The sequence below is a fragment of the Dreissena polymorpha genome, chromosome 7 (assembly GCF_020536995.1).
Source record: "Dreissena polymorpha isolate Duluth1 chromosome 7, UMN_Dpol_1.0, whole genome shotgun sequence".
Lineage (NCBI taxonomy): Eukaryota > Metazoa > Mollusca > Bivalvia > Myida > Dreissenidae > Dreissena > Dreissena polymorpha.
In genome coordinates, this window is record NC_068361.1 from 82,385,623 (window position 1) to 82,407,065 (window position 21,443).

At 36.7% G+C, this 21,443-nt stretch overlaps 1 protein-coding gene across 1 annotated transcript in view; it reads left to right on the forward strand.

The window, feature by feature from the left end:
- LOC127837194 (tetratricopeptide repeat protein 28-like) overlaps positions 1-18,210 on the forward strand; it is a 38,103-nt gene extending 19,893 nt beyond the window's left edge. The window contains exons 12-23 of the mRNA XM_052364118.1: positions 753-900; positions 4,031-4,203; positions 5,674-5,777; positions 6,289-6,414; positions 6,673-6,772; positions 7,378-7,463; positions 7,778-7,935; positions 10,311-10,422; positions 11,796-11,864; positions 13,568-13,644; positions 15,276-15,354; positions 17,735-18,210. Coding sequence (XP_052220078.1) covers positions 753-900; positions 4,031-4,203; positions 5,674-5,777; positions 6,289-6,414; positions 6,673-6,772; positions 7,378-7,463; positions 7,778-7,935; positions 10,311-10,422; positions 11,796-11,864; positions 13,568-13,644; positions 15,276-15,354; positions 17,735-17,980 — 1,478 coding nt within the window. The 3' untranslated portion in view covers positions 17,981-18,210. The remainder of the gene's footprint in view (positions 1-752; positions 901-4,030; positions 4,204-5,673; positions 5,778-6,288; positions 6,415-6,672; positions 6,773-7,377; positions 7,464-7,777; positions 7,936-10,310; positions 10,423-11,795; positions 11,865-13,567; positions 13,645-15,275; positions 15,355-17,734) is intronic.
- The last annotated feature ends 3,233 nt before the right edge of the window (positions 18,211-21,443 follow it).

Genomic DNA, 21,443 nt, shown 5'->3' on the forward strand with positions numbered 1-21,443 from the left:
CACAGGCTAATCTGGGACAATACTTTACGCACATGCATTATGACCAGCTTTCACAGAACACGAAACATATGAATTTTGCCCAGTTTTCACAGAAGCGGGCTCCTTTGTATACATTTTATTCCTAAATATAAGTTGGCTGAGTGTTAAACAATATTATCTGCATAGTAATTGTTAATCAGAAACACTCTCTTCATCCACTACTCACATAATGTATTTTATTTGGATACTGAATTATTTCTTTTGTTTAAGGATAACACTAGCAGCACAATTAGTTGGTCAGTATGTTCCAATCAAACATGCTAGACACATTTTTTGCACTTCATTATGGTCAGTGAAATGTATTATGCAGTAGCTATATTTTTCTTACTATTATAACACTTGCACTATGTAATTGGGATACAAATCAACCCTTTCCCACTCAGAAACAAAGTGAAAATGGCTATGTCAAAACAGCATAAAACCAGAACAGCCTGCGGGTTACTTGCAGTCTGTTCAGGTTTTATGCTGTTTGCTGCTTATAAATGTCTCAGGGTTAGAATTGAAGCCTTTAAAATTTGAATATAGTAATAAAGGTCTTTAATTGAATTTAACTTTCTTTGGGACCACAAATGCGTCAAAATACGTATTTAAGTGGTAAAAGGTTAAATACGTATCTGAGTAGTACAGGGTTAAATACGTATTTAAGTGGTAAAGGGTTACCTATGCATTAAGCCTGTTTTTCGTAGAGTGAGGCTCACCTTTCTTGTGCACAGGTGCGCAGTGTGTGATGACTACCATGTGGCCCCTACCTGACGTCTGTGTTGAGAAGTTCTTCCATGCCTTCTACCTGGCCTTGCAGCACGGCAGCCTGGCGACTGCTGCATTTGTGGCTGGAATGACTGCCTTGAAGAGGGATGAAAGGTTGGATGTAGTGTTGTTTAAATGCATATGGTTCCTATGATATACGATGTATATTTAAATATGCTTGTGCATAGCAACTTCAAACATGAGCCTTGTTCTAAAATAAAGTGGGCTTAATGCATATTTGTTAAGTATCCAAGATTAGCCTGTGCAGTCTACACAGGCTATTTGGGGATGACATTTTCTGCTTGTATTGTATTTTTCTGCCCCCGGATCAAATGATCGGGGGTACATGTATATTGTTTTTGGCCTGTCTGTCATTGTATGTGTGCGTCTGTGTGTCTGTCCCAAAACTTTAACCTTGGTCATAACTTTTGCCAAATTGAAGATATCTCATGGAGCTGCACATTTAGAGTGATGAAAGGTCAAGGTCATCCTTCAAAGTCAAAGGTCAAATATATGTCTTCAAAGTGGCGCATTAGAGGGCATTGTGTTTTATAAACACAGCTCTTGTTCGTTTAAAGAAAGTCTCTTTCTAGTAAAAATCTGGTTAATTAACCCTTTACCACAAGGATACATCTTTTCACGTGTTTGTAGTCCCTTAGAAAACTTAATTTAATCTAACACCTTTCTTGCTAGATTCAAGTTTATAAGGCTTCATCTCCAACCCTTAGATACTGATGAGAAGCAAACAACATAAAACTTGAACAGACTGCGAGTTACTCATGGGCTGTTCTGGTTTTATGCTGTTTGCACATAGCACATAGCCATTTTCACTTTTCTTTTAAGTGGGAAAGGGTTAAGGCAGAAACTGTAAACACACTTTATGCACATGCATTAAGCCCAGTTGTCTGAGAAGAAGTTCATATTTTAAGTTGCTGTGCATAAGCATATTTGAATATTTTATCCCAGGACCAAATATTCAAATTGTTATCTGTATGATAATCTTATGATCTGTTTACAATTAAATATAAACAAATTGTGAATGTTTTATTCATGTTTAAATTATACTTCCCAGAAATTGTCCCTTTGGTTGTATCCAGGTTGTAATTCTGTTTTCTGATAAAAGAGCACAGATGTCATATATTGCCTCTGTTGTATGCACCGACATTCATTTGCTAATTGTGCATACAACACAGGTACAGCTTTGCCAGTCTTTCTATAAGCTTTTGCATGGTTATCATCTGAATGTACAAAGCCAAAATGATGGTGTATAGTGCATTGGCTATTGTTCATGATAATTAAATCCTCAATGACATTGTTTTTACATTTACTAAAAATATAATTGTCTATCTTCTTTTAACAGAGATATCCTTTGAATGAAAAATTTCACTAAAGCAGAATGTGTGGACTGTATGGTTTTATCTGGGACAACACTTTATGGGCATGCATTTAGCCAAGTTTTTCCTGAACGCAGCTCAAAAGTTTTAACACTTAATTACCCGTTCTCAGACAGAGATTTATTGCAACCTATTTCATTCGCTCTCACCTAAAACGCCACCTTTAATTTTGATGTGTAGCTTTCAGTGCATGGTCAAGTTCTATTAAAATTATCCATGTTGTGAGAAAACTGGCTGTAATGCAAGTGGGTAACACCTCACACTTTCCGCCTAAGCTGGATTTTCTTTTAAAACAAACACTTTTAACCAAAAAATAAACAAAGCTGAAAGTGTCGTAGCCTTTGTGGACTGCAAATGCTCATCTGGGACAGCACTACACATTAGGCCAAATGTTCCAAAAGCGCAGCTTAATTGTTTCAACACCAACTCATCCTTTCTGTGCCACAAATATGGTGTGACCTGCTTAATTCCTACTACAAGGCCAACAGTAATTTTATTAGCGAGGCCGTTTTCGGAGAAAACCTGAGCTATTGTCATAGCCATCTCGTCGTCCACTGTCCGCTGTAGGCGTCGTGCTAAAACCTTAACATTGGCCATAACTTTTTAAATATTGAAGATAGCACCTTGATATTTGGAATGCATGTGATACTCATGGAGCTGCACCTTTTGAGTGGTAAAATTTCAAGGTGAACATCATCCTTCAAGGTCTAGAGTGCAAAAAACAAAGTAAAGGGAAGTAATAAGCTTTAAATGAACATAGTTATCTGACCTGCCCACGTATATATTTTTGTTAAATAAATCAAAGCGGCGCAGTATGCGGCATCGTGTTTATGACAAACACATTGTGGTAAAAAGTCAAGGTCATCCTGTACGGTCTACGTTAAAAAAATACAGATTTAAGGGAAGTAATAAGCTTTAAATTACTTCCCTTGAAAATAATTGTCTGTAACAAATCTCTACTTTTAGTAGCAAATAATTAAAAGCCACTACCGTGACTGTAGATTCACCACTCAAAATGTGCAGCTCCATGAGATACACATGCATGGCAAATATATAAAGTGGCTATGTTCAATATTGAATAATTTTCTCCCTTGTTAAATCTCATATTATATATTTCCTTACCAAGAATTGAAATTCTTTTCACAGTTACTGTACAGATTTATTATTTTGATTATTTATAACCCAAAGGATTGATTTATCAAAGTTTTTTTTTAAATGATATAATTATAATTTCTTTGATGTTAAATACATACCTGTGGACTTATGTCCATAGTTACATGATCAAATCTGGCTATGATCTCTTTTAAACCACAGGCCTTGGTTGTCAGTGATGTCTGACATGGTCATAATTGACTGTGAGACCCTCCCCACCCCCCCCCCCCCTCCCCCCGGTTGGATTGGACAAAATTCAAGGGAAGTAATAACCTTTAAAGGGAGATGATTTCTATACCTGCCAAAGGATAAATAGAAATTTTATTTTAATGTGGCGCAGTAGGGGGGGCATTGTGTTTCTGACAAACACATCTCTTGTTGGGTCACTAAAAAAAAAATCTGACAAGCTTTGGCAGCCGAGCGTGGCACCCGTTATGTGGTGCTCTTGTTGTTTTTATTGTATTACGCTTCCAGTGCGTGGTAAAGCTGTAATGAAGCATTTCATTACCAACTCACCCCTTCTCCGCCACAGATTTTGCGCCCTCTATTTCTAGAGTTGTAACATGAACCATATTTTATTCTTTCAGAGTCTTCTCCTCCTACTTGTATATTCATTCAATTGATGTAATACTAAAAGTAGTTCCATGTACAGCTTCAGTTGCATGGTAAAGTTCAAATAAAATGTTTCAACACTACAGATTTGGTTCCCCTTATTTCTGGAGTGGTTTCCTGCTCATCGGAAAGGATGTGTACATTAATGTGAAGGAGATAAGACATGCCATGCTGGACCAGACACTAGACACTGCTGAAAGCGAAGTGGAGCAAACGTCAGGACACGAGTACCTCAACCCTAAACCAGTGCTAGCCCCACGTAAGATAATGAACCAATGCTAGAACTAAATAATTAGCTTGGCTGTTTTCGGAGAAAACCCGAGGTATTGTCATAGCCAGCTCGTAGTGTCATCCGATGTCCGCCGTCCGCATCGTGCTAAAACCTTAACATTTTGTTAAGGTTTTGAACATTGGCTCTAAAATCAAAGTGCTTCAACCTAAAACTTTGAAACAACTTAATATGTAGCTGCACCTTGATGAGTTATACATGCCACACCCATTTTGGGTCACTAGGTCAAAGGTCAAGGTCACTGTGACTTCTTAAAAAAAAAAAAATCTGACAAGCTTTCATTTATTCAAAACTGTACCCGCACCCGAGCGTGGCACCCGTTATGTGGTGCTCTTGTTTTATGAGTCAATAGTAACTTCCATATCATTGTGTAATACATGTATCTGGTGAGGCTTAGAATTAAAGAACTGAGTTGCTTGTTGAGTTGTTACTGTATTAGTGCCTGATATATTACAAAACGGAAGTCAGAATCCTGTTTTTAATTTTTATCAAACCTCTATGTCCCCATTTATGAAACTCTTTGTGTCTGAAATAAATTACATCTTGGAATTAAATTGATTATTATGTTGAATCTGATTCTATTTTAACAAAAATGTTTAATGTATAGTTGATTCTTATTGAAACCTCTTTGTTATGCTTTTTGTTATCTCATGCACCCTTTTATCAGACAGATATCAATGTTGTTGTATGATAAAATGAACACAGTGTCATATTGGCTTATACTCAAGCTTGAAAATAAGGCAACCTCAAACCAGTGTTATGGCCACATGAAATAATGAACACAGTAAAAATTAATATGGGCTCAAAGGCAACCTCCTTGAAAACATGGACAATCAGATCAGTAGTCTAGTAGTATTACACTTGGGCCAGTATTCAGGGGTTGCATGTTAGATGAAACTCCCCACCCTGCTTCTTCTCATCCCATACCAGCTTACTCATCTTCCACATGAGACTTTAACATGAGTTTACTTGCTTATTAATGGACACTAAAAGACTGATCTCAAGTACCTCGCACTTGTTCCCCTATCCCAACCCGCAAGTCTTCAGGAGGGTATGGCGTAATTGAAGAATCCTGGTACATTCTATAAAAATGTACTAATCACAAATAATAGACTGTTGTCTTGCAATGTTTAGTGATTTTAAGAAAATAATGTTATTCAGTATTTCGTTTATGTTAATAAACTTATACAGTATGTATTTAACATTGTTGACTTAAATTGCAAGGGGCATAATGCATCATCGGTTTTTCCCCCTAAACTAGAATTGTGAATAGAAGAAACATTTCTCTTTACAGAAAACACATTATAACCCGAAAGTGTCATCCCTGATAAGCCTGTGTGGGCAGCTTGGTAAAATCTGAGACAACACTTTATGCACATGCATTAAGCCCCATTTTCTTAGAGCACGGATCATTTCAAAATCTTTTGTTACTGTTTTCAGTGAAAAAGAAGCCAGAAAATCTCCGACTCCTTCAGACCCATCTGGGAACGTTGCTTAGGAACAACGCTGGGCATCCTAAATGTCTTCCAGAACTGATTGACCTGGTAATGTGCTTCATTATGGTCTCCAATTATTATAATATAATATGGGCCACGATCTGGGAAAACAGGGCTTAATGCATGTTCGTCAAGGCTTATCAGGTACAAAACTTTATACACATGCATTAAACCCCGTTTTGCCAGAGTGCAGATCAAATGATTGTACAGTATTTTGTTGTAGTTGGACATTGCCTTGAAGTTTTAACATGTATATTTGTTGAATTTTAATTTTGGAAAAAACAACAGCCAGTTGGTCATTTACAGTACTGATGTATTGGTGTAAAATTTGTGGATCATTCAACCTATGAATTAAAAGAAAATCATTGTCTCATAATAAAATAAATGATTTTTATTGTAGTTGGACAGTTTTGTCCAGTAATGCTCATTTTTAGAAAAATCACACAATTTCATGCCAACTATAATATAAATGCGTTTACAGTATCTTTTATTTAAGCCTATGATTTCATAAAAAGTGCACATGGCCAATTTTTATATGGGTATAAATATGTCATTGCAGTTGGACAGTTCCTTGAAGCGTCTCCACACGGAGGAGAACAACAGGCAGACGAGCCGTCTCCATGATGACCTGTTGTCGGGGCCAGGGGCCGTCGACCTCCTTAAGTTTCTTGGATTTCACTTCCAGGTAAGAATTAAAAAGATTTGCCGTACAAACATATGACTTTTGTTTATTTTAATTTCTCAAATACTATGTTTACAATATAATGTTTCGGCCTTCATCATTAGTATCAATATAACCATACACGTCAGCATCATATACAAATGAAACGTGTTTGGCAGAAAACTTTTATGATACATGATTTTACATAATACATAGATGGATCAGTAAACAGCTGATGCACAAGCTTATTATGATATAATTTATATATTTAAAAAATTCCAGGCAAGGGGGACCACTCTAGACAACCCTTACGTGATTTATCCGCACTGGAACAAGGACGAGTTGCTCATTCCGACGTACGATGCGTTGAGATCGTTAGTTGGTATGTGAACAAGTGTGTGAGCCTCGTTCTGCGAAAACTGGGCATTGCATGTCCGTAAAGTGGCGTCCCAGATTAGCCTGTGCAGACCTCACATACTAACCAGGGGTTACACTTTCCGCTTCAATTTACTGGTTTGAAGGAAGCCTCTTCTAAACAATACTCCAGTTGAGGAGGAAAGTGTCGTCCTTGATTAGCCTGTGCAGAAAGCACAAACTTATCTGGTATGACACTTTATGCATGTATTTGCAGTAACCCCATATTTGCCAGACTAAGGCTAAATAAGCCCTCTTCTTAATCGCAATCTTTTTTGACAGATTTTTCCACTTATAGATAACTTAAAATCCATGCAAAATCTTTTGGTTGATGCAAAGGTCTTAGTAGTCTAAGATTTTATATCATTTATAAATATCTTGAAATATTTTGGTCAAAATTTATTTTTCAGACTTCAAAATGTTTTTTTTTTAATATGAGACAAATGGGACATATACATGTATAACTTATATTTATTAAAAATTTGATACATGTGTATGTGTGCTTGCTTCAGTAAAAAACACTAACAACTTCCTATAAATTAACCATTGTGTGTTATATCTTCTATTTATCAGAAATAGGGAAGAACCCTGAGCTGGTTCTGGCAGTGTGCAGTGTGTTGCCAATCAGTCAAGACAGCATCTCGCTCATCATTGACCTGGTAAATGAAAGGTTTTATATAGAAAATGGCTTAATTTTTAACATGTCTATAATTGAATTTTTTGCTAATTTTGCAGATTTTTTGCTAAGAAGCAACTTCATTTAAAAAGAATACCATACAAGTGGAAAGTGTTGCAGATTGCACAAGCTAATCTGTGAACAACACTTTTAGCATATGCATTAAGCCCAGTTTTCCCAAAACGTGAGGCTAATTTAGTTTATTTATTTAATTTGGTTGGGAGTGGGGGGTAACTAACAAGCCCATTAGGCAATCTTATCCTTAGTAAATCTAAGAAGATGATCTAATGTTTTCAGCTCAGTGTTACGAAGCATGCCCCTGAAATCCAGCTGAAGGTTTCTGACCTGTCTGTGCGACCTCTGTGGACAAATCTGTCCCTGAAAAACCTTCTGCTAGCCGTGGGATTTCACCAGATTGGCATGCTGTTGAACTTCAATAGGACTCCAGAAAACAGGTTTGGATTTTTTCGGCGTAGCTGTTTAACGTCACTTTTGACCTTAGATGACCTTCATCATGATAGATCCGAAATGAATAAACCCGAATTGTTTATAAGCTAATAATACAAAAATCACCGTGAACATTGGTAGTCTGGTTCCCAGACTAAAACATTGGATGCATATCATTTGAACTGAAAATGAAATATAAATATATTGTAAATTACATGTTAAATTCAATAAATTAAAAACTGTCATGATACATAACATCCTCTAAACATTACAACGAAACGTTTCTCCAAGATTCTATTGTTTATATGTGGTAGCGGCCACACTAAACACTACAAAAACAGGCTAGATTGCACTTTACCGGTACGCAGTTGTTTACCACTATCGACAAAGCGGGGGGTTTGGGGCGGAAGCCCGCGATACTAAGGAAATATATAGGTGTTGGAAATATATCTGTTTTGATTTATTTATAATCCATATTTGCGTTTATTAGTGTAAATATGTTTCTTTGTACTTTGTTTCGTTCATTTTTATGCCCCCGGATCGAATGATCAGGGGTATATTGTTTTTGGTTTGTCTGTCTATCTTTCTGTCTGTCATTCTGTCCCAAAACTTTAACCCTACAGTAAAGTTTTGCAATAACTTTTGAAATATTGAACATAGCAACTTGATATTTGGCATGCATGTGTATCTCATGGAGCTGCACATTTTGAGTGGTGAAAGGTCAAGGTCAAGGTCATCCTTCAAGGTAAAAGGTCAAAATTTTAAAACTTTAATATATTAAAGTTTTGCAGTAACTTTTTAAATATTGAACATAGCAACTTGATATTTGGCATGCATGTGTATCTCATGGAGCTGCACATTTTGAGTGGTGAAAGGTCAAAATCAAGGTCATCCTTCAAGACCAAAGGTAAAAAAAAAAATATAGCGGCGCATTAGGGGGCATTGTGTTTCTGACAAACACATCTCTTGTTTATATAAAGTTCAGTTTTTCGGCAAAAATTTCATATCACTATGATGCTTGAGTCTTTTATGTAAACATTCTACCAACATCTGTACACATTATAACACATTATCTTTTATTTCATTCCAACATTATGTTAATAGTTTTTCAGTGGCGAATATGTTTTCTTTTCCTATTGAAACTAATGTATCACTCGTTCAATTATGAAAACCTAGTCATTACAATACTTAATGACAATAAAACATACAATTTCACCTCTTCTTGTTCTTCATTTTCATTTGTTAATACATTAAAATATATTATCTTATTATCACTCACTACCTTCATTAAAATACATTCAATCTCCTTTCACTGGTCGCAAAAATTACAACATCAACGCCGTATATCTTTTTAAAGATATTTCTTATTATTAATGAGATTGAAATATATTTGCTTTCCTTTGGGATGTTGACATTAAATAGGACCCTGGAAAACAGGTTTTGATTATTTTTATTTAACCCTTTCAGTGCTGGAACCGAATTTTGAAGGCCTTTGCAAACAGTTTGGATCCAGATGAGACGCCACAGAACGTGGTGTCTCATCTGGATTGAAACTGTTTCCTGTTCTTATAGTATTCTTTGGAAAAAAATCGAAGAAAATGCTAATTTTAGAATTTCAGCAGACGACATTTTAGCAGACAAAAAATTTCCCAGCATGCAAAGGGTTAAATTGATGGGAAAATATTTGTATCTCAAAAGCTTATTTTATTTGGGCAAATGTTTTGCGTTTTCTGTGGTCATCAAATTAAGATTGTAGTAAAAGGATGATTTCTTTATGCACCCTTGGAAAAGGTACATAATGTTTCACTAAATAAATGCATTAATTGTTCAAAATATTTTGTGTTGAAAGGTTGAATTGTATGATATTTGAACCTTAAATTGTTTGAATAATTGAACTGCTTGGCATTTGTTATACCATTGTAAACATGTGCTGTTATAAAAAGAGACCGTGCCTTTTTTAATGGGACTGTTTATTATCATAATAATATTTTATTATCATAAAATAACAGAAATTGATTTGCAATTTGGAGCTGAATGTTATAATATTGTTTTTTTTTAACAAATTAACTTATTCCAAAAACGTCACCTTTTGATTATATATGAGCCTTGCTCTTGAAAAACGGTTCAATGCCTGTGTGTAAAGTGTATTCCAGATGAGCCTGTGCAGTCCACTAATCTGGGATGACACTTTCATCGTTTATGATATTTTTGGTTTTAAGGAATTCTCTTCTTTGGAAAAATCCAGTTAACATGGCTAGTGTCGTCCATGACTAGCCTGTGCGGATTGCACAGGTTAATGAGGGACAAAACTTAACACACATTCATAAAGCCCACTTTTCCTAGAACGTCTCCCATATCTATTTTTTCCTTGACTGGTTTCCAGGCAGCTGATGATGGCCCTGTTCCAGTTGCTATTATCTGTGAGCCAGTCCAAGAGTCAGGTGCTCCTGTATCGATTGGACGTGAATCTGCTGGGGACAAACTCAGATTTAAAGGTTTCTTTGTACACATTTCTTAACGGTAGTAAAGCGCTTGGCTTTGTGAATACCAAGCTCAGATTTAAAGGTAACTTTATACACATTTCATAACGGTAGTAAAGCGCTTGGCTTTGTATATACCAAACTCAGATTTAAAGGTCGCTTTATACGCATTTCTTAACGGTAGTCAAGCGCTTAACTTTGTGAAAATCAAACTCAGATTTTAAGATTGCTTTATACACATTTCTCAATGGTATTCAAGCACTGGATTTTAAATATCAAACTCAGATTTTGGTTGCTTTATACACATTTCTTAAGAGTAGTCGATCTCTTGACTTTGAATACCAAATCATTATGTATTATAATGTATTGGCCGATTTACTCCCGGTAAATGTGTCATCTATAAAATCTCTACCACATTGTCTTGGCATACATATTTTATGTCGTGAGGCAAACTTCTGTTTCCATCTTATATTTTAATTCAAAAATATAAGAGCGTTTTTTTTAACTCGACATACCGAAATACCAGAATACATCTAGAATGACATGAGTTGATGCAGTGTTACACGCCTGTTTTAAGCCTCTGTGTATACCATACTTATGCAATTAAATAATATTTCAAAGAAACTAAACAATAAATGTATTATATGCCATGCAAAAAATGGCAATATATAGCGCACTTTAATAAAAAATGGGCCTCATTCACTATTTATTGCTATGGATGCAATAAAATTGTAATTTTATCTTTTCCCAAAAAGTTATTTTTACTCAATAATTAAGTGTCATGTGTTATTAGCTCATCTATTTTTTGAAAAAAAAATTATGAGCTATTGTCATCACCTTGGCGTCGGCATCGGCGTCTGGTTAAGTTTTGCGTTTAGGTCCACCTTTCTCATAAAGTATCAATGCTATTACATTCAAACTTGGTACACATACTTACTATCATGAGGGGACTGGGCAGGCAAAGTAAGATAACTCTGGCTTGCATTTTGACAGAATTATGTGCCCTGTTTATACTTAGAAAATTGAAAATATTGGTTAAGTTTTGTGTTTAGGTCCATTTTATTCCTTAAGTATCAAAATTAGTGCTTTCATACTTGCAACACTTACTAACTATCATAGGGGGACTGTGAAGGCAAAGTTATGTAACTCTGACTGGCATTTTGACAGAATTATGTGCCCTTTTTATACTTAGAAAATTGTAAATTTGGTTAAGTTTTGTGTTTAGGTCCACTTTTTTCCTAAAGTATCAAAGCTATTGGTAACATATTTCGGTAACAGTCCTCTATGAGCATTAACAAATGTTTCTAAATACAGAAACATGTCTGTACCTCTTTGGGATACAACACTTGAACACACACATGCGTTTACTTTGTTTTGCTACATTTCAGTCGACATCTGACTTCCCAGAGTTAACAAAGCTTCCGTCACTTGCTCCTTTGATTTTGCCTCGGAACCAGGTACATATCTATTTAGTGTCTTAATCATATCTGTTGTTTTTATGCCCCCCAGATCGAATGATCGGGAGTATATTGTTTTTAGCCTGTCTGTCTGTCATTGTATGTGTCTGTCTGTCTGTCTGTCTGTCTGCCTGCCTGCCTGCCTGCCTGCCTGCCTGCCTGCCTGCCTGCCTGCCTGCCTGCCTGCCTGTCTGTCTGTCTGTCTGTCACAAACTTTAACCTTGGTTAAACTATTGCAACAATTTTTGTAATATTGAAGATAGCAACTTGGTATTTGGCATGCATGTGTATCTCATTGATCTGCACATTTTTAGTGGTGAAAGGTCAAGGTCAACGTCATCCTGTAAGGTCAAATGTAAAAAAAATTAAAGCGGCGCATTACGGTGCATTGTGTTTCTGACAAACACATCTCATGTTTCTTATTAAGTCATCTATTTTTGAAAAAAAAATGAGCTATTGTAATCACCTGAGCGTCGGTGTCCGGTTAAGTTTTGCCTTTAGGTCCACTTTTCTCATAAAGTATCAAAGCTATTGCATTCAAACATGGCACACTTACTAACTATCAAGAGGGGACTGGGGAGGCAGAGTTAGATAACTCTGGCTTGCATTTTGACAGAATGATGTGCCCTTTTTATACTTAGAAAATTGAATATTTGGTTAAGTTTTGTGTTTAGGTCCACTTTATTCCTAAAGTATCAAACCTATTGCTTTCATACTTGCAACACTTACTAACTATCATAAGGGGACTTTGCAGGCAAAGATATGTAACTCTGACAGGCATTTTTATAGAATTATGGTCCTTTTTTACTTAGTAACTTGGAATATTTGGTTAACTTTTGTGTTTAGACCCACTTTACTTCTAAAGTATCAAGGCTATTGCTTTCAAACTTCAAATATTTTCTTACTATCATGAGGGTGCTGTACCTGGCAAGTTGAATTTGACCATGACCTTTGAATGACCTTGACTCTCAAGGTCAAAGTATTAAATATTGCTAAAATTGCCATAACTTCTTTATTTATGATCTGATTTGAGTCATACTTTGACAAAACAACACTTACCTGACATATCACAATAGACTCCACCCAAACCATCCCCCACACCCAACCCCAGAATTCCCCCCCCCCCCCCAAACAAAAATCTCTATTTTTTTCTTATTTTTTTCACACCCACCCCTCCCCCTTTTCGATTGAAGTATTGAAGTCCCTTTACCTTTAAATAGAAAAACAGATGAGCGATCTGCGTACGCTAGACAGTGCTCTTTTTAAATATATATGACATTTATGACTTATCAATTATGAATACAGCACCAAACATCCAGATAAGTACTATGAAGCAAATCAATATCACAAATCTTCAAGCTTTATATGTTTTGCAGATGTATAAATCATTCATTTAGATAGTGTTAAATCCTATAATCCTTATTTATTTGTGTATCATTGTCTTTTTTTTCGAAATTAACAAATGTCATGTAAAGTGTAATGATCTTTGGCAAAAACAATTTGTACAATCCAAAATAAATGTGTAGAAATCAAGATAATAAATGTATGCAAAACGAGATAACCAATGTGTAGAAATCAAGATAACTAATGTCTAGAAATCAAGATATCAAATGTGTACAAATCGACATAACAATGTGTAGAAATTAGATATAGAGATAATAAATGTGTACAAATCGAGATAAATGCAATCACCTTCTTTCCAGTTGCACATGAGCACACCTTGGCTGAGCAAGTCTGAATCTCTGATAGAAATGGAAGAAAAAGTGAAACTGGCAAGAACGTAAGTTAAAGTTCTTTATTGTCTACTATATGATTATTGTAGGGTGTCGAATGTTTTTTCTGGTCATACTAAGTTTGTTTGTAATAACGTCCTGATAGTAAATACTGAGTATAATTTAATGAATGTAATATTCTCTCATAATTACTCAGTGTTTTGATACAATTGATATGGCATTTTTGAGGATATTGTATTGGATTATTTAAAAAAAATGACCGATAGCGTATGATTATATTACTAGGCTTTTTATATGTTTGATGCTATGATCAAGGTATCTAAGCATAATGATGTACGGCAGGAATGAACCGTGTTTGTACAATTATTGTGACTTCCCTTTGTTTATATCACAAATTTATAATTAACAAAATACCCAGAACTCACTTTTTTGTATACATCATAGATGTTCACAGGAATATATGTGTGTAGAGACATAAAGAAATGTCTGTTATTGTATACATCATAGATGTGCATAGGAATATATGTGTGTAGAAACATAAGGTAATGTCTGTCATTGCATACATCATAGATGTGCATAGGAATATATGTGTGTAGAAACATAAGGTTATGTCTGTCATTGCATACATCATAGATGTGCATAGCAATATATGTGTGTAGAAACATAAGGTTATGTCTGTCATTGCATACATCATAGATGTGCATAGGAATATATGTGTGTAGAAACATAAGGTAATGTCTGTCATTGCATACATCATAGATGTGCATAGGAATATATATGTGTAGAAACATCAAGTAATGTCTCTAATTGCATACATCATAGATGTGCATAGGAATATATGTGTGTAGAAAAACATCAAGTAATGCCTGTTATTGTATACATCATAGATGTGCATATGATTATATGTGTGTAGAAACATCAGGTAATGTCTGTCATTGCATACATCATAGATGTGCATAGGAATATATGTGTGTAGAAACATAAGGTAATGTCTGTCATTGTATACATCATAGATGTACATAGCAATATATGTGTGTAGAAACATCAGGTATTGTCTGTCATTGTATACATCATAGATGTGCAATATATGTGTGTAGAAACATCAGGTATTGTCTGTCATTGTATACATCATAGATGTGCATAGGAATATATGTGTGTAGAAACATCAGGTAATCTCTGTCATTGCATACATCATAGCTGTGCATAGGAATTTTTGTGTGTAGAAACATAAGGTTATGTCTGTCATTGCATACATCATAGCTGTGCATAGGAATATATGTGTGTAGAAACATCAGGTAATGTCCATCATTGCATACATCATAGATGTGCATAGCAATATATGTGTGTAGAAACATCAGGTCATGTCTGTCATTGAATACTACATAGCGGTACATAGCAAAATATGTATATAGAAACATCAGGTAATCTCTGTCATTGCATACATCATAGCAGTACATAGGAATATATTGGTGTAGAAACATCAGGTAATGTTTGTCATTGCATGCCTTGTAGCTGTACATACGAATATATGTGTGAAGAAACATCAGGTAATGTCTGTCATTGCATACATCATAGATGTGCATAGCAATATATGTGTGTAGAAACATCAGGTAATGTCTGTCATTGAATACTACATGGCTGTGCATAAGTATATTCGTAGGATGTAATTAAATTGCAGACGGTCCGACCTGGATGAGAATTTCAAGGAATCCTTGGAACGCGCCAAAACGTGGCACCAGATCACCATTACCGCTCAGGTATGTTACAAAGAATACATTAAAGCATATTATAAACAAAACTTTATTGAAACATCATAATTATTTGTCATCACCGTGGATTGTAGAAGTACTGTAAAAGACCGTTACAAACTTAGTGCGTTCCTGAGTTATCTGCCCTTGAAATAGCAGATAAAGCGATGCGGGGTATAAGTCACGTTTGGGCCGTCCCCTGTGAAAAAGGGTTAATGTATGTGCGTAAAGTGTCGTCCCAGATTAGTTTGTGCAGTCCGAACAGCCTAATCAGAGACGACAATTTCCGATTTGTAATATTTTTTTGTTTGAAGAAAGTTTCTTCTTTGCTAAAATGCAGCTTTGGCGGTAAGTGGTGTCCCTGGTCAGCCTGTGCAGACTGCACAAGCTAATCTAGGACGCCACTTTACGCAAATGCATAAACACCCCTTTTCACAGAGCACGACCCATTTGTTTTATACATCATTTTAACTCTTTCCAGTAAGTTTCAAGTGATACATTGATGATGTTAAATTGTACGTTTTTGCTTCAATAGACACACGACTCTCGAAAGGTAAGTTGAGTCTGAACTGCATTGAAGTGTTCGAGTGCAATCTTGGAAGTTCCATCACGTGTTGATTTGCGCATTCACTGTCCGGTGTTGTCCTATAGTTTGCACTATGCGGAAAGCCTTTTCTTTTTCTGTGACACAATGAAATAAATCAGTGCTCCAGCTAGGCCTAAATTGAAGAGCGCCCCGCCCTGCCCTTCCGAACCTCCGCCCTGCCCTTCCTAGGGCCCCCACTGCCCTTAAAAAAAAAATTTTTTTTACCTATGATAATTAATAAATCTCTTATTACATTGTATTTAATTTATTCTCTTTATTGTATACATTATATTTGAATTGTTTAATAATGGTTTAACAATAATGGGAACAATATATTCTAACAAGTATTAAATTAACATGCAACAGGAAGCATTCCTTAAATGACCGCGCGTTCGAAAATGCCCTTTTGACAAAATACTGCGCGTCGAAAAAAGAAACAAAAAAAGCCCCCCCCCCCCCCCTGCCCTTTTCAAATCCTAGCTGGAGCACTGAAATATTGGTTGAAAGTAATCATTTGAAATCTGTTCACACATTTTTAATCGCAAATCGCAATCGGAAATAATTTTTTTTTATTATACAAATAAATCAATTAAAACATTCATGCTAATATTAAAATTTATATATTTTTTGTATTTGTTAGCTAATAATAATAATAATTATTATTATATATGTTCTTCCACAATATTATACTATACTATAATATTACACCTCAGCGATATTGGTCCTTCTATATCTATATGACCGGTTTCAGTCTGTAAAATGCGATAGAGGAACCTATTAGGAAATGGACCGGTAACTATTTTTTTGTGTATGGACCGTTCGGGGTTACACACCACTAAATTTGCACTGTTTTACTGTAAAATGACGTCATTTTTTTAACGAAATGACGCCATTATTCCTGCGAAATTCTTCAGTTTATCTCTTTTAAACCATAAACAATCGTACAACACTGTACAATGGTAAAGGGGAAACTCTTCGGTGTAATATTAGACATAGTAAACTCCACTTCGGTCCCAATGGCATTATAGTGACCAGCCAGGCAGCCACAAACTGTATATGTACCTCAGCCTACGGCTTCGGTCCATATACAGTTTGTGGCTGCCTGGCTGGTCACTATAATGGCATAGGGACCTCAGTGGAGTTAACTATTTCTTAATGAATATTTAATTCACCAAATATTCAACTGAACGGTTTTGTCATATTTCAATTGAATTATATACACTTTGCTGTTCCATAAAAAAACTTGTGTTGATGACAGTAAAAACATTTAAGTATTTATAGTATTTATACATGGTATTACTGTGCTTTTAATTCCGAATTGAACTATTAATTTTGTATGCGATGTAACCTTTCAAACGATAGGTATGCTTATCAAACGTGACGTTGAAGTTGGATTGTTCTTTATGTCATCACTTAAATCACCAATGGACAGTTTTTCATAAAGCGCCTCATGTACTCAGTTTGTCTGTTTATTAGTATAAACGCAATGAAACATCAATAGTTTTCCATTGAAAGCCATTGCTGATATTTTCGAAGCTCCTTCGGGAGACTTTAAGTTGGTTTTAAATGTAATTTACTAATAAATTGTTCATAAGATATATAATGTTTTCCGCTTAAAAAGGGTCTAATGTAAATCATTGAATGCATATTTACTTGTTGAAAACATATTTATGTAAAAATACCTTTATCTTTAACACGCCGGATACTTCATTTTGTGAATATTGGAAATTTCCTTTAGCTTTACGTAAGGATCTCAATGTGTCTTGATAAATATTTAAAGAGCTGATTACTTGAATTTTTTAGGCGAATGAGTCATTGAACGCTTACGGACGTCCGCAGACGTCGCCTCCGAAGGTGAAGGTGTTACCAGGATCAACGGCATCCACCGAACGTATCCCCGTTGACCTAAAAGTTACCTTGAAGAATCCGGAAGTGGACCAGCGGCGCGACTACGCGCACTATATATACAAGGAACGAGTACAGAACATCGAAAAACGGCATAAAAACGAAGTGATGAAGCTCTACCTGCCGTACGTCAACAGCGTTTAGTCTTAGAAAGACATCAGCTTAGCCTGTGATTTTGCATGGAATATTGCTGATTATTTTTGACTGTTTTTTTTTGGAGATTTTGATAATCATATGTGTGTTAGAATGTGATGTTAACTATTTACTGTTTAATTCTATTATATATTGTTGAATTTGCACAAATACTTACATGACTTTGTTTATGTATTTTTTCGATTTGAGTGTTTTTAATACAGATCGGATACTTAAGAAAACAGTTGTCTAAACTTTTTTTTTATGGAATTAGAGACACGTTACCGCATTAACTCTTGCATTTTTGACCAATTTAAAACTGTGATATACTGTCGTATCTTAAGCATTTTATTTAGCAATATACAGTTTAGTATCACAATAGACTAAGTTCGTTTTCATTTTTCGTTGTTTTAAAGAACATCGTGTTCAGACAACTATGAAGAGGGTGTCAAGGTTCTGTCGTCAGTCTTGTTCTGTACCAGAAGTCCCTGCTCAGTGCCTAGACACAATACGATACAAGCAGAGCAGACACAATGCGATACAAGCAGAGCAAAACAAATATTCAAGTAGGAATACAGACAATAAAAATCAAACAACCGGATGACGACGTGCGCATTGATATAAATTCGGTAATTTCTTTGAAAAAAAGTAACGTCGTTCATCGGGCGTTTTAATAAGTTAAAACGTGATCCGATAATAAGGTTTGTGTTGATGGCTTTGTTCAGGTTGTGTGGTAACAAGGGCCATGATGACTTGTAAAGCAATTATTTTTCAAGGTTCCAAAGAATCTTCAGTCGCTACATATATAACATAAATTATGTGCGCTTATTGGAGAGCATTCATATGACATTTCACTCAAATCCTTGCACAAATTGTTATCATTCACTACCCGGCATCAACAATTTATTTAAACAACTCTAAAACGGCTTGGTGTACCTATTTCATTTTTAAATTAAACTTTAATTTGGTGGTAATGAGCATGGTATGATCCTTTACAGAATGAACTATATTTAAGCCGGGCTTAAATTTATATTGAGAGAAAAACAACTACACAAGCTTAGACAAATTTAGCTGTCTGTTTAGTCGACTTTATTAAGTACAGATGTATATAACATATTTACCTTAGGATAACCAAGTTAAATGATGCCATAATATCACCTTGTGTTCCCAGGGATATAAGGTTCCCCGCCTACAGGGTTAAGTAGGAAACCACTGCCTTGTGGTTTGTCGTTGGATCGGCAAAGGCTAAGGGTGAGGTAACCCCGACAGAAAACCTAGGGAGTTGAAATCGGAGACGTTAGGCCATTGGCACTCCCTTAACAAACCATGACGTCATGTACATCGCTATGTCTACACAATCAACCGGTGTTACTCGATGTGGTGCTGAGTCTCTGAGATCCCACCAGGGAGATTCAGTGCCGGGCTCTGAGCCTCGACAGAGTCCACCCACAGCTACTGGGGGTCCCTCCTTCATTCCACAACAAGCCAAGAGAAGAGGAGGAAAGAAAGCTGGCTACAATAAGCCTAGGAGGAGAAAAGACCAACATCATCCTTTCAAGGTGATGCATTGGAACGCAGAAGGAGTCTTTAACAAAAAGACAGAGCTAGAACATATCCTTCATGAACAGGACATAAATGTCTGCTGCATTCAGGAAACTCATCTGCAGCCAGCGAAATCCTTCAAGGTCAGAGGATACCAGAGTTTCCGATGTGACAGAGAAGGCAGAAAGAAAGGAGGCATCCTGACATTAGTCCGGAACAACATCAATGTAGTCCAGACTAAAACGCATATGGATGACTCTGAATTCCAGGTTCTGAGTCTCAGGAAGAACGATTTCAATCTGAAGCTTGTGAATCTCTACTCTCCAAATGACAAAGCTCTTTCCCTAGACAGTATCCCAACAGAAGAATCTAACTTCATTGTTGTTGGCGACTTCAACAGTCATTCACAAAGCTGGGGATATGACCACATGGACCGACGCGGAGAGGAAGTGGAGAACTGGCAAGATGAAAACAAGCTTAATCTTATCAACCAGCCTGAAGATCTGGCAACTTTCTACTCTAGGAGATGGCACACAACGTCGACCCCTGACTTAGCTTTCTGCACTGCAGATATCCAAGGGCATATCAAGAGAGAAGTCTGTGAACAACTAGGAGGAAGCGACCATCGTCCAGTTCACCTCATCATAAACCATTCTACCTCTTCATCCTCAAGCATCCCCAGATGGAACTACAAGAAGGCCGACTGGACCTTATACAAACGTCTGAGTGATGACCTCTGCAGAGATATCAGAGTGGATGGTAGAGATATAAACAAAGTTGTGAAAGACTTCAATGCATGCATACTAAACGCAGCACAGAAGGCGATACCACGTGGGGCCAGAAAAGACTACAAGCCATACTGGAGTAGGGAGTTGGAAGACCTCCAGACTAAGTTGACAGAAGCCAGGGTGGAAGCAGAAAGCAACCCCTCACAAGAAAGCAACCTCTCACTACAGCGAGCCAAGGCCAAATTCCTGCGGCACAAACTTGAAGCCCAGAGAAAGAGCTGGAGAAACAAAACAGCATCACTCAACCTGGAGCGAGATGGCCGTAAGCTGTGGAGGTTAACGAAACAGCTGAATGACGATGAAGTCCAAGCGAGAGGCTCAGTAACTCTGGAAGAGAATGGAGAGCTGCTGACAGGCAAACAAGCGGCAAATGTCTTTGCCAGCAACTACAAAGATGTCAGTGACATTCCTGTCAGTAGAGAGAGACAGAGAGAAGTAAGAAGAGAACAAAGGGACAGGAAAACAGATGATGTGACATCAGACCGCATGAGCCAAAGCCTGACCCTGCACGAACTACAGACAGCAGTCAGGCAGCTGAAATTAAAGAAGTCTCCAGGACCAGACAATGTGACCAATGAAATGATCACCCATCTAGGCAGTTCAGCAATGCACACACTCCTAGACATCTTCAACCACAGCTGGACACAAGGCCAACTTCCCCAAGTCTGGAAAGAGGCCATTATGATACCTATCCACAAGAAAGGCAAGGATCCGAAGCAGGCTGGAAGCTACCGTCCAATAAGCCTCACTAGCTGTGTTGGGAAGACGATGGAGAGAATTGTAAATGCACGCCTTAAATGGTATCTGGAGACGAACGACTTACTTGCAAAACAACAAGCTGGATTCAGGCAATTCCGCTCCACCGAGGACCAGACTACCTACCTGGCACAAAAAATTGAAGATGCTTTCCAGGAACAGAAGGTTGTCCTGACAGCATGGATAGACCTTCAAAGGGCCTTCGATAAAGTCTGGACTGACGGACTCCAAGTCAAACTGATGAGGAATGGAGTTGGAGGAAACATGCTGAAGTGGATCAAGTCCTATCTATTCAACAGAAGGGCAAGAGTCAGCTTGAACCAAAGAAGCAGTAAGAAGTTCCTTCTACGGCACGGTGTCCCACAAGGAGGAGTCCTGTCCCCGACGCT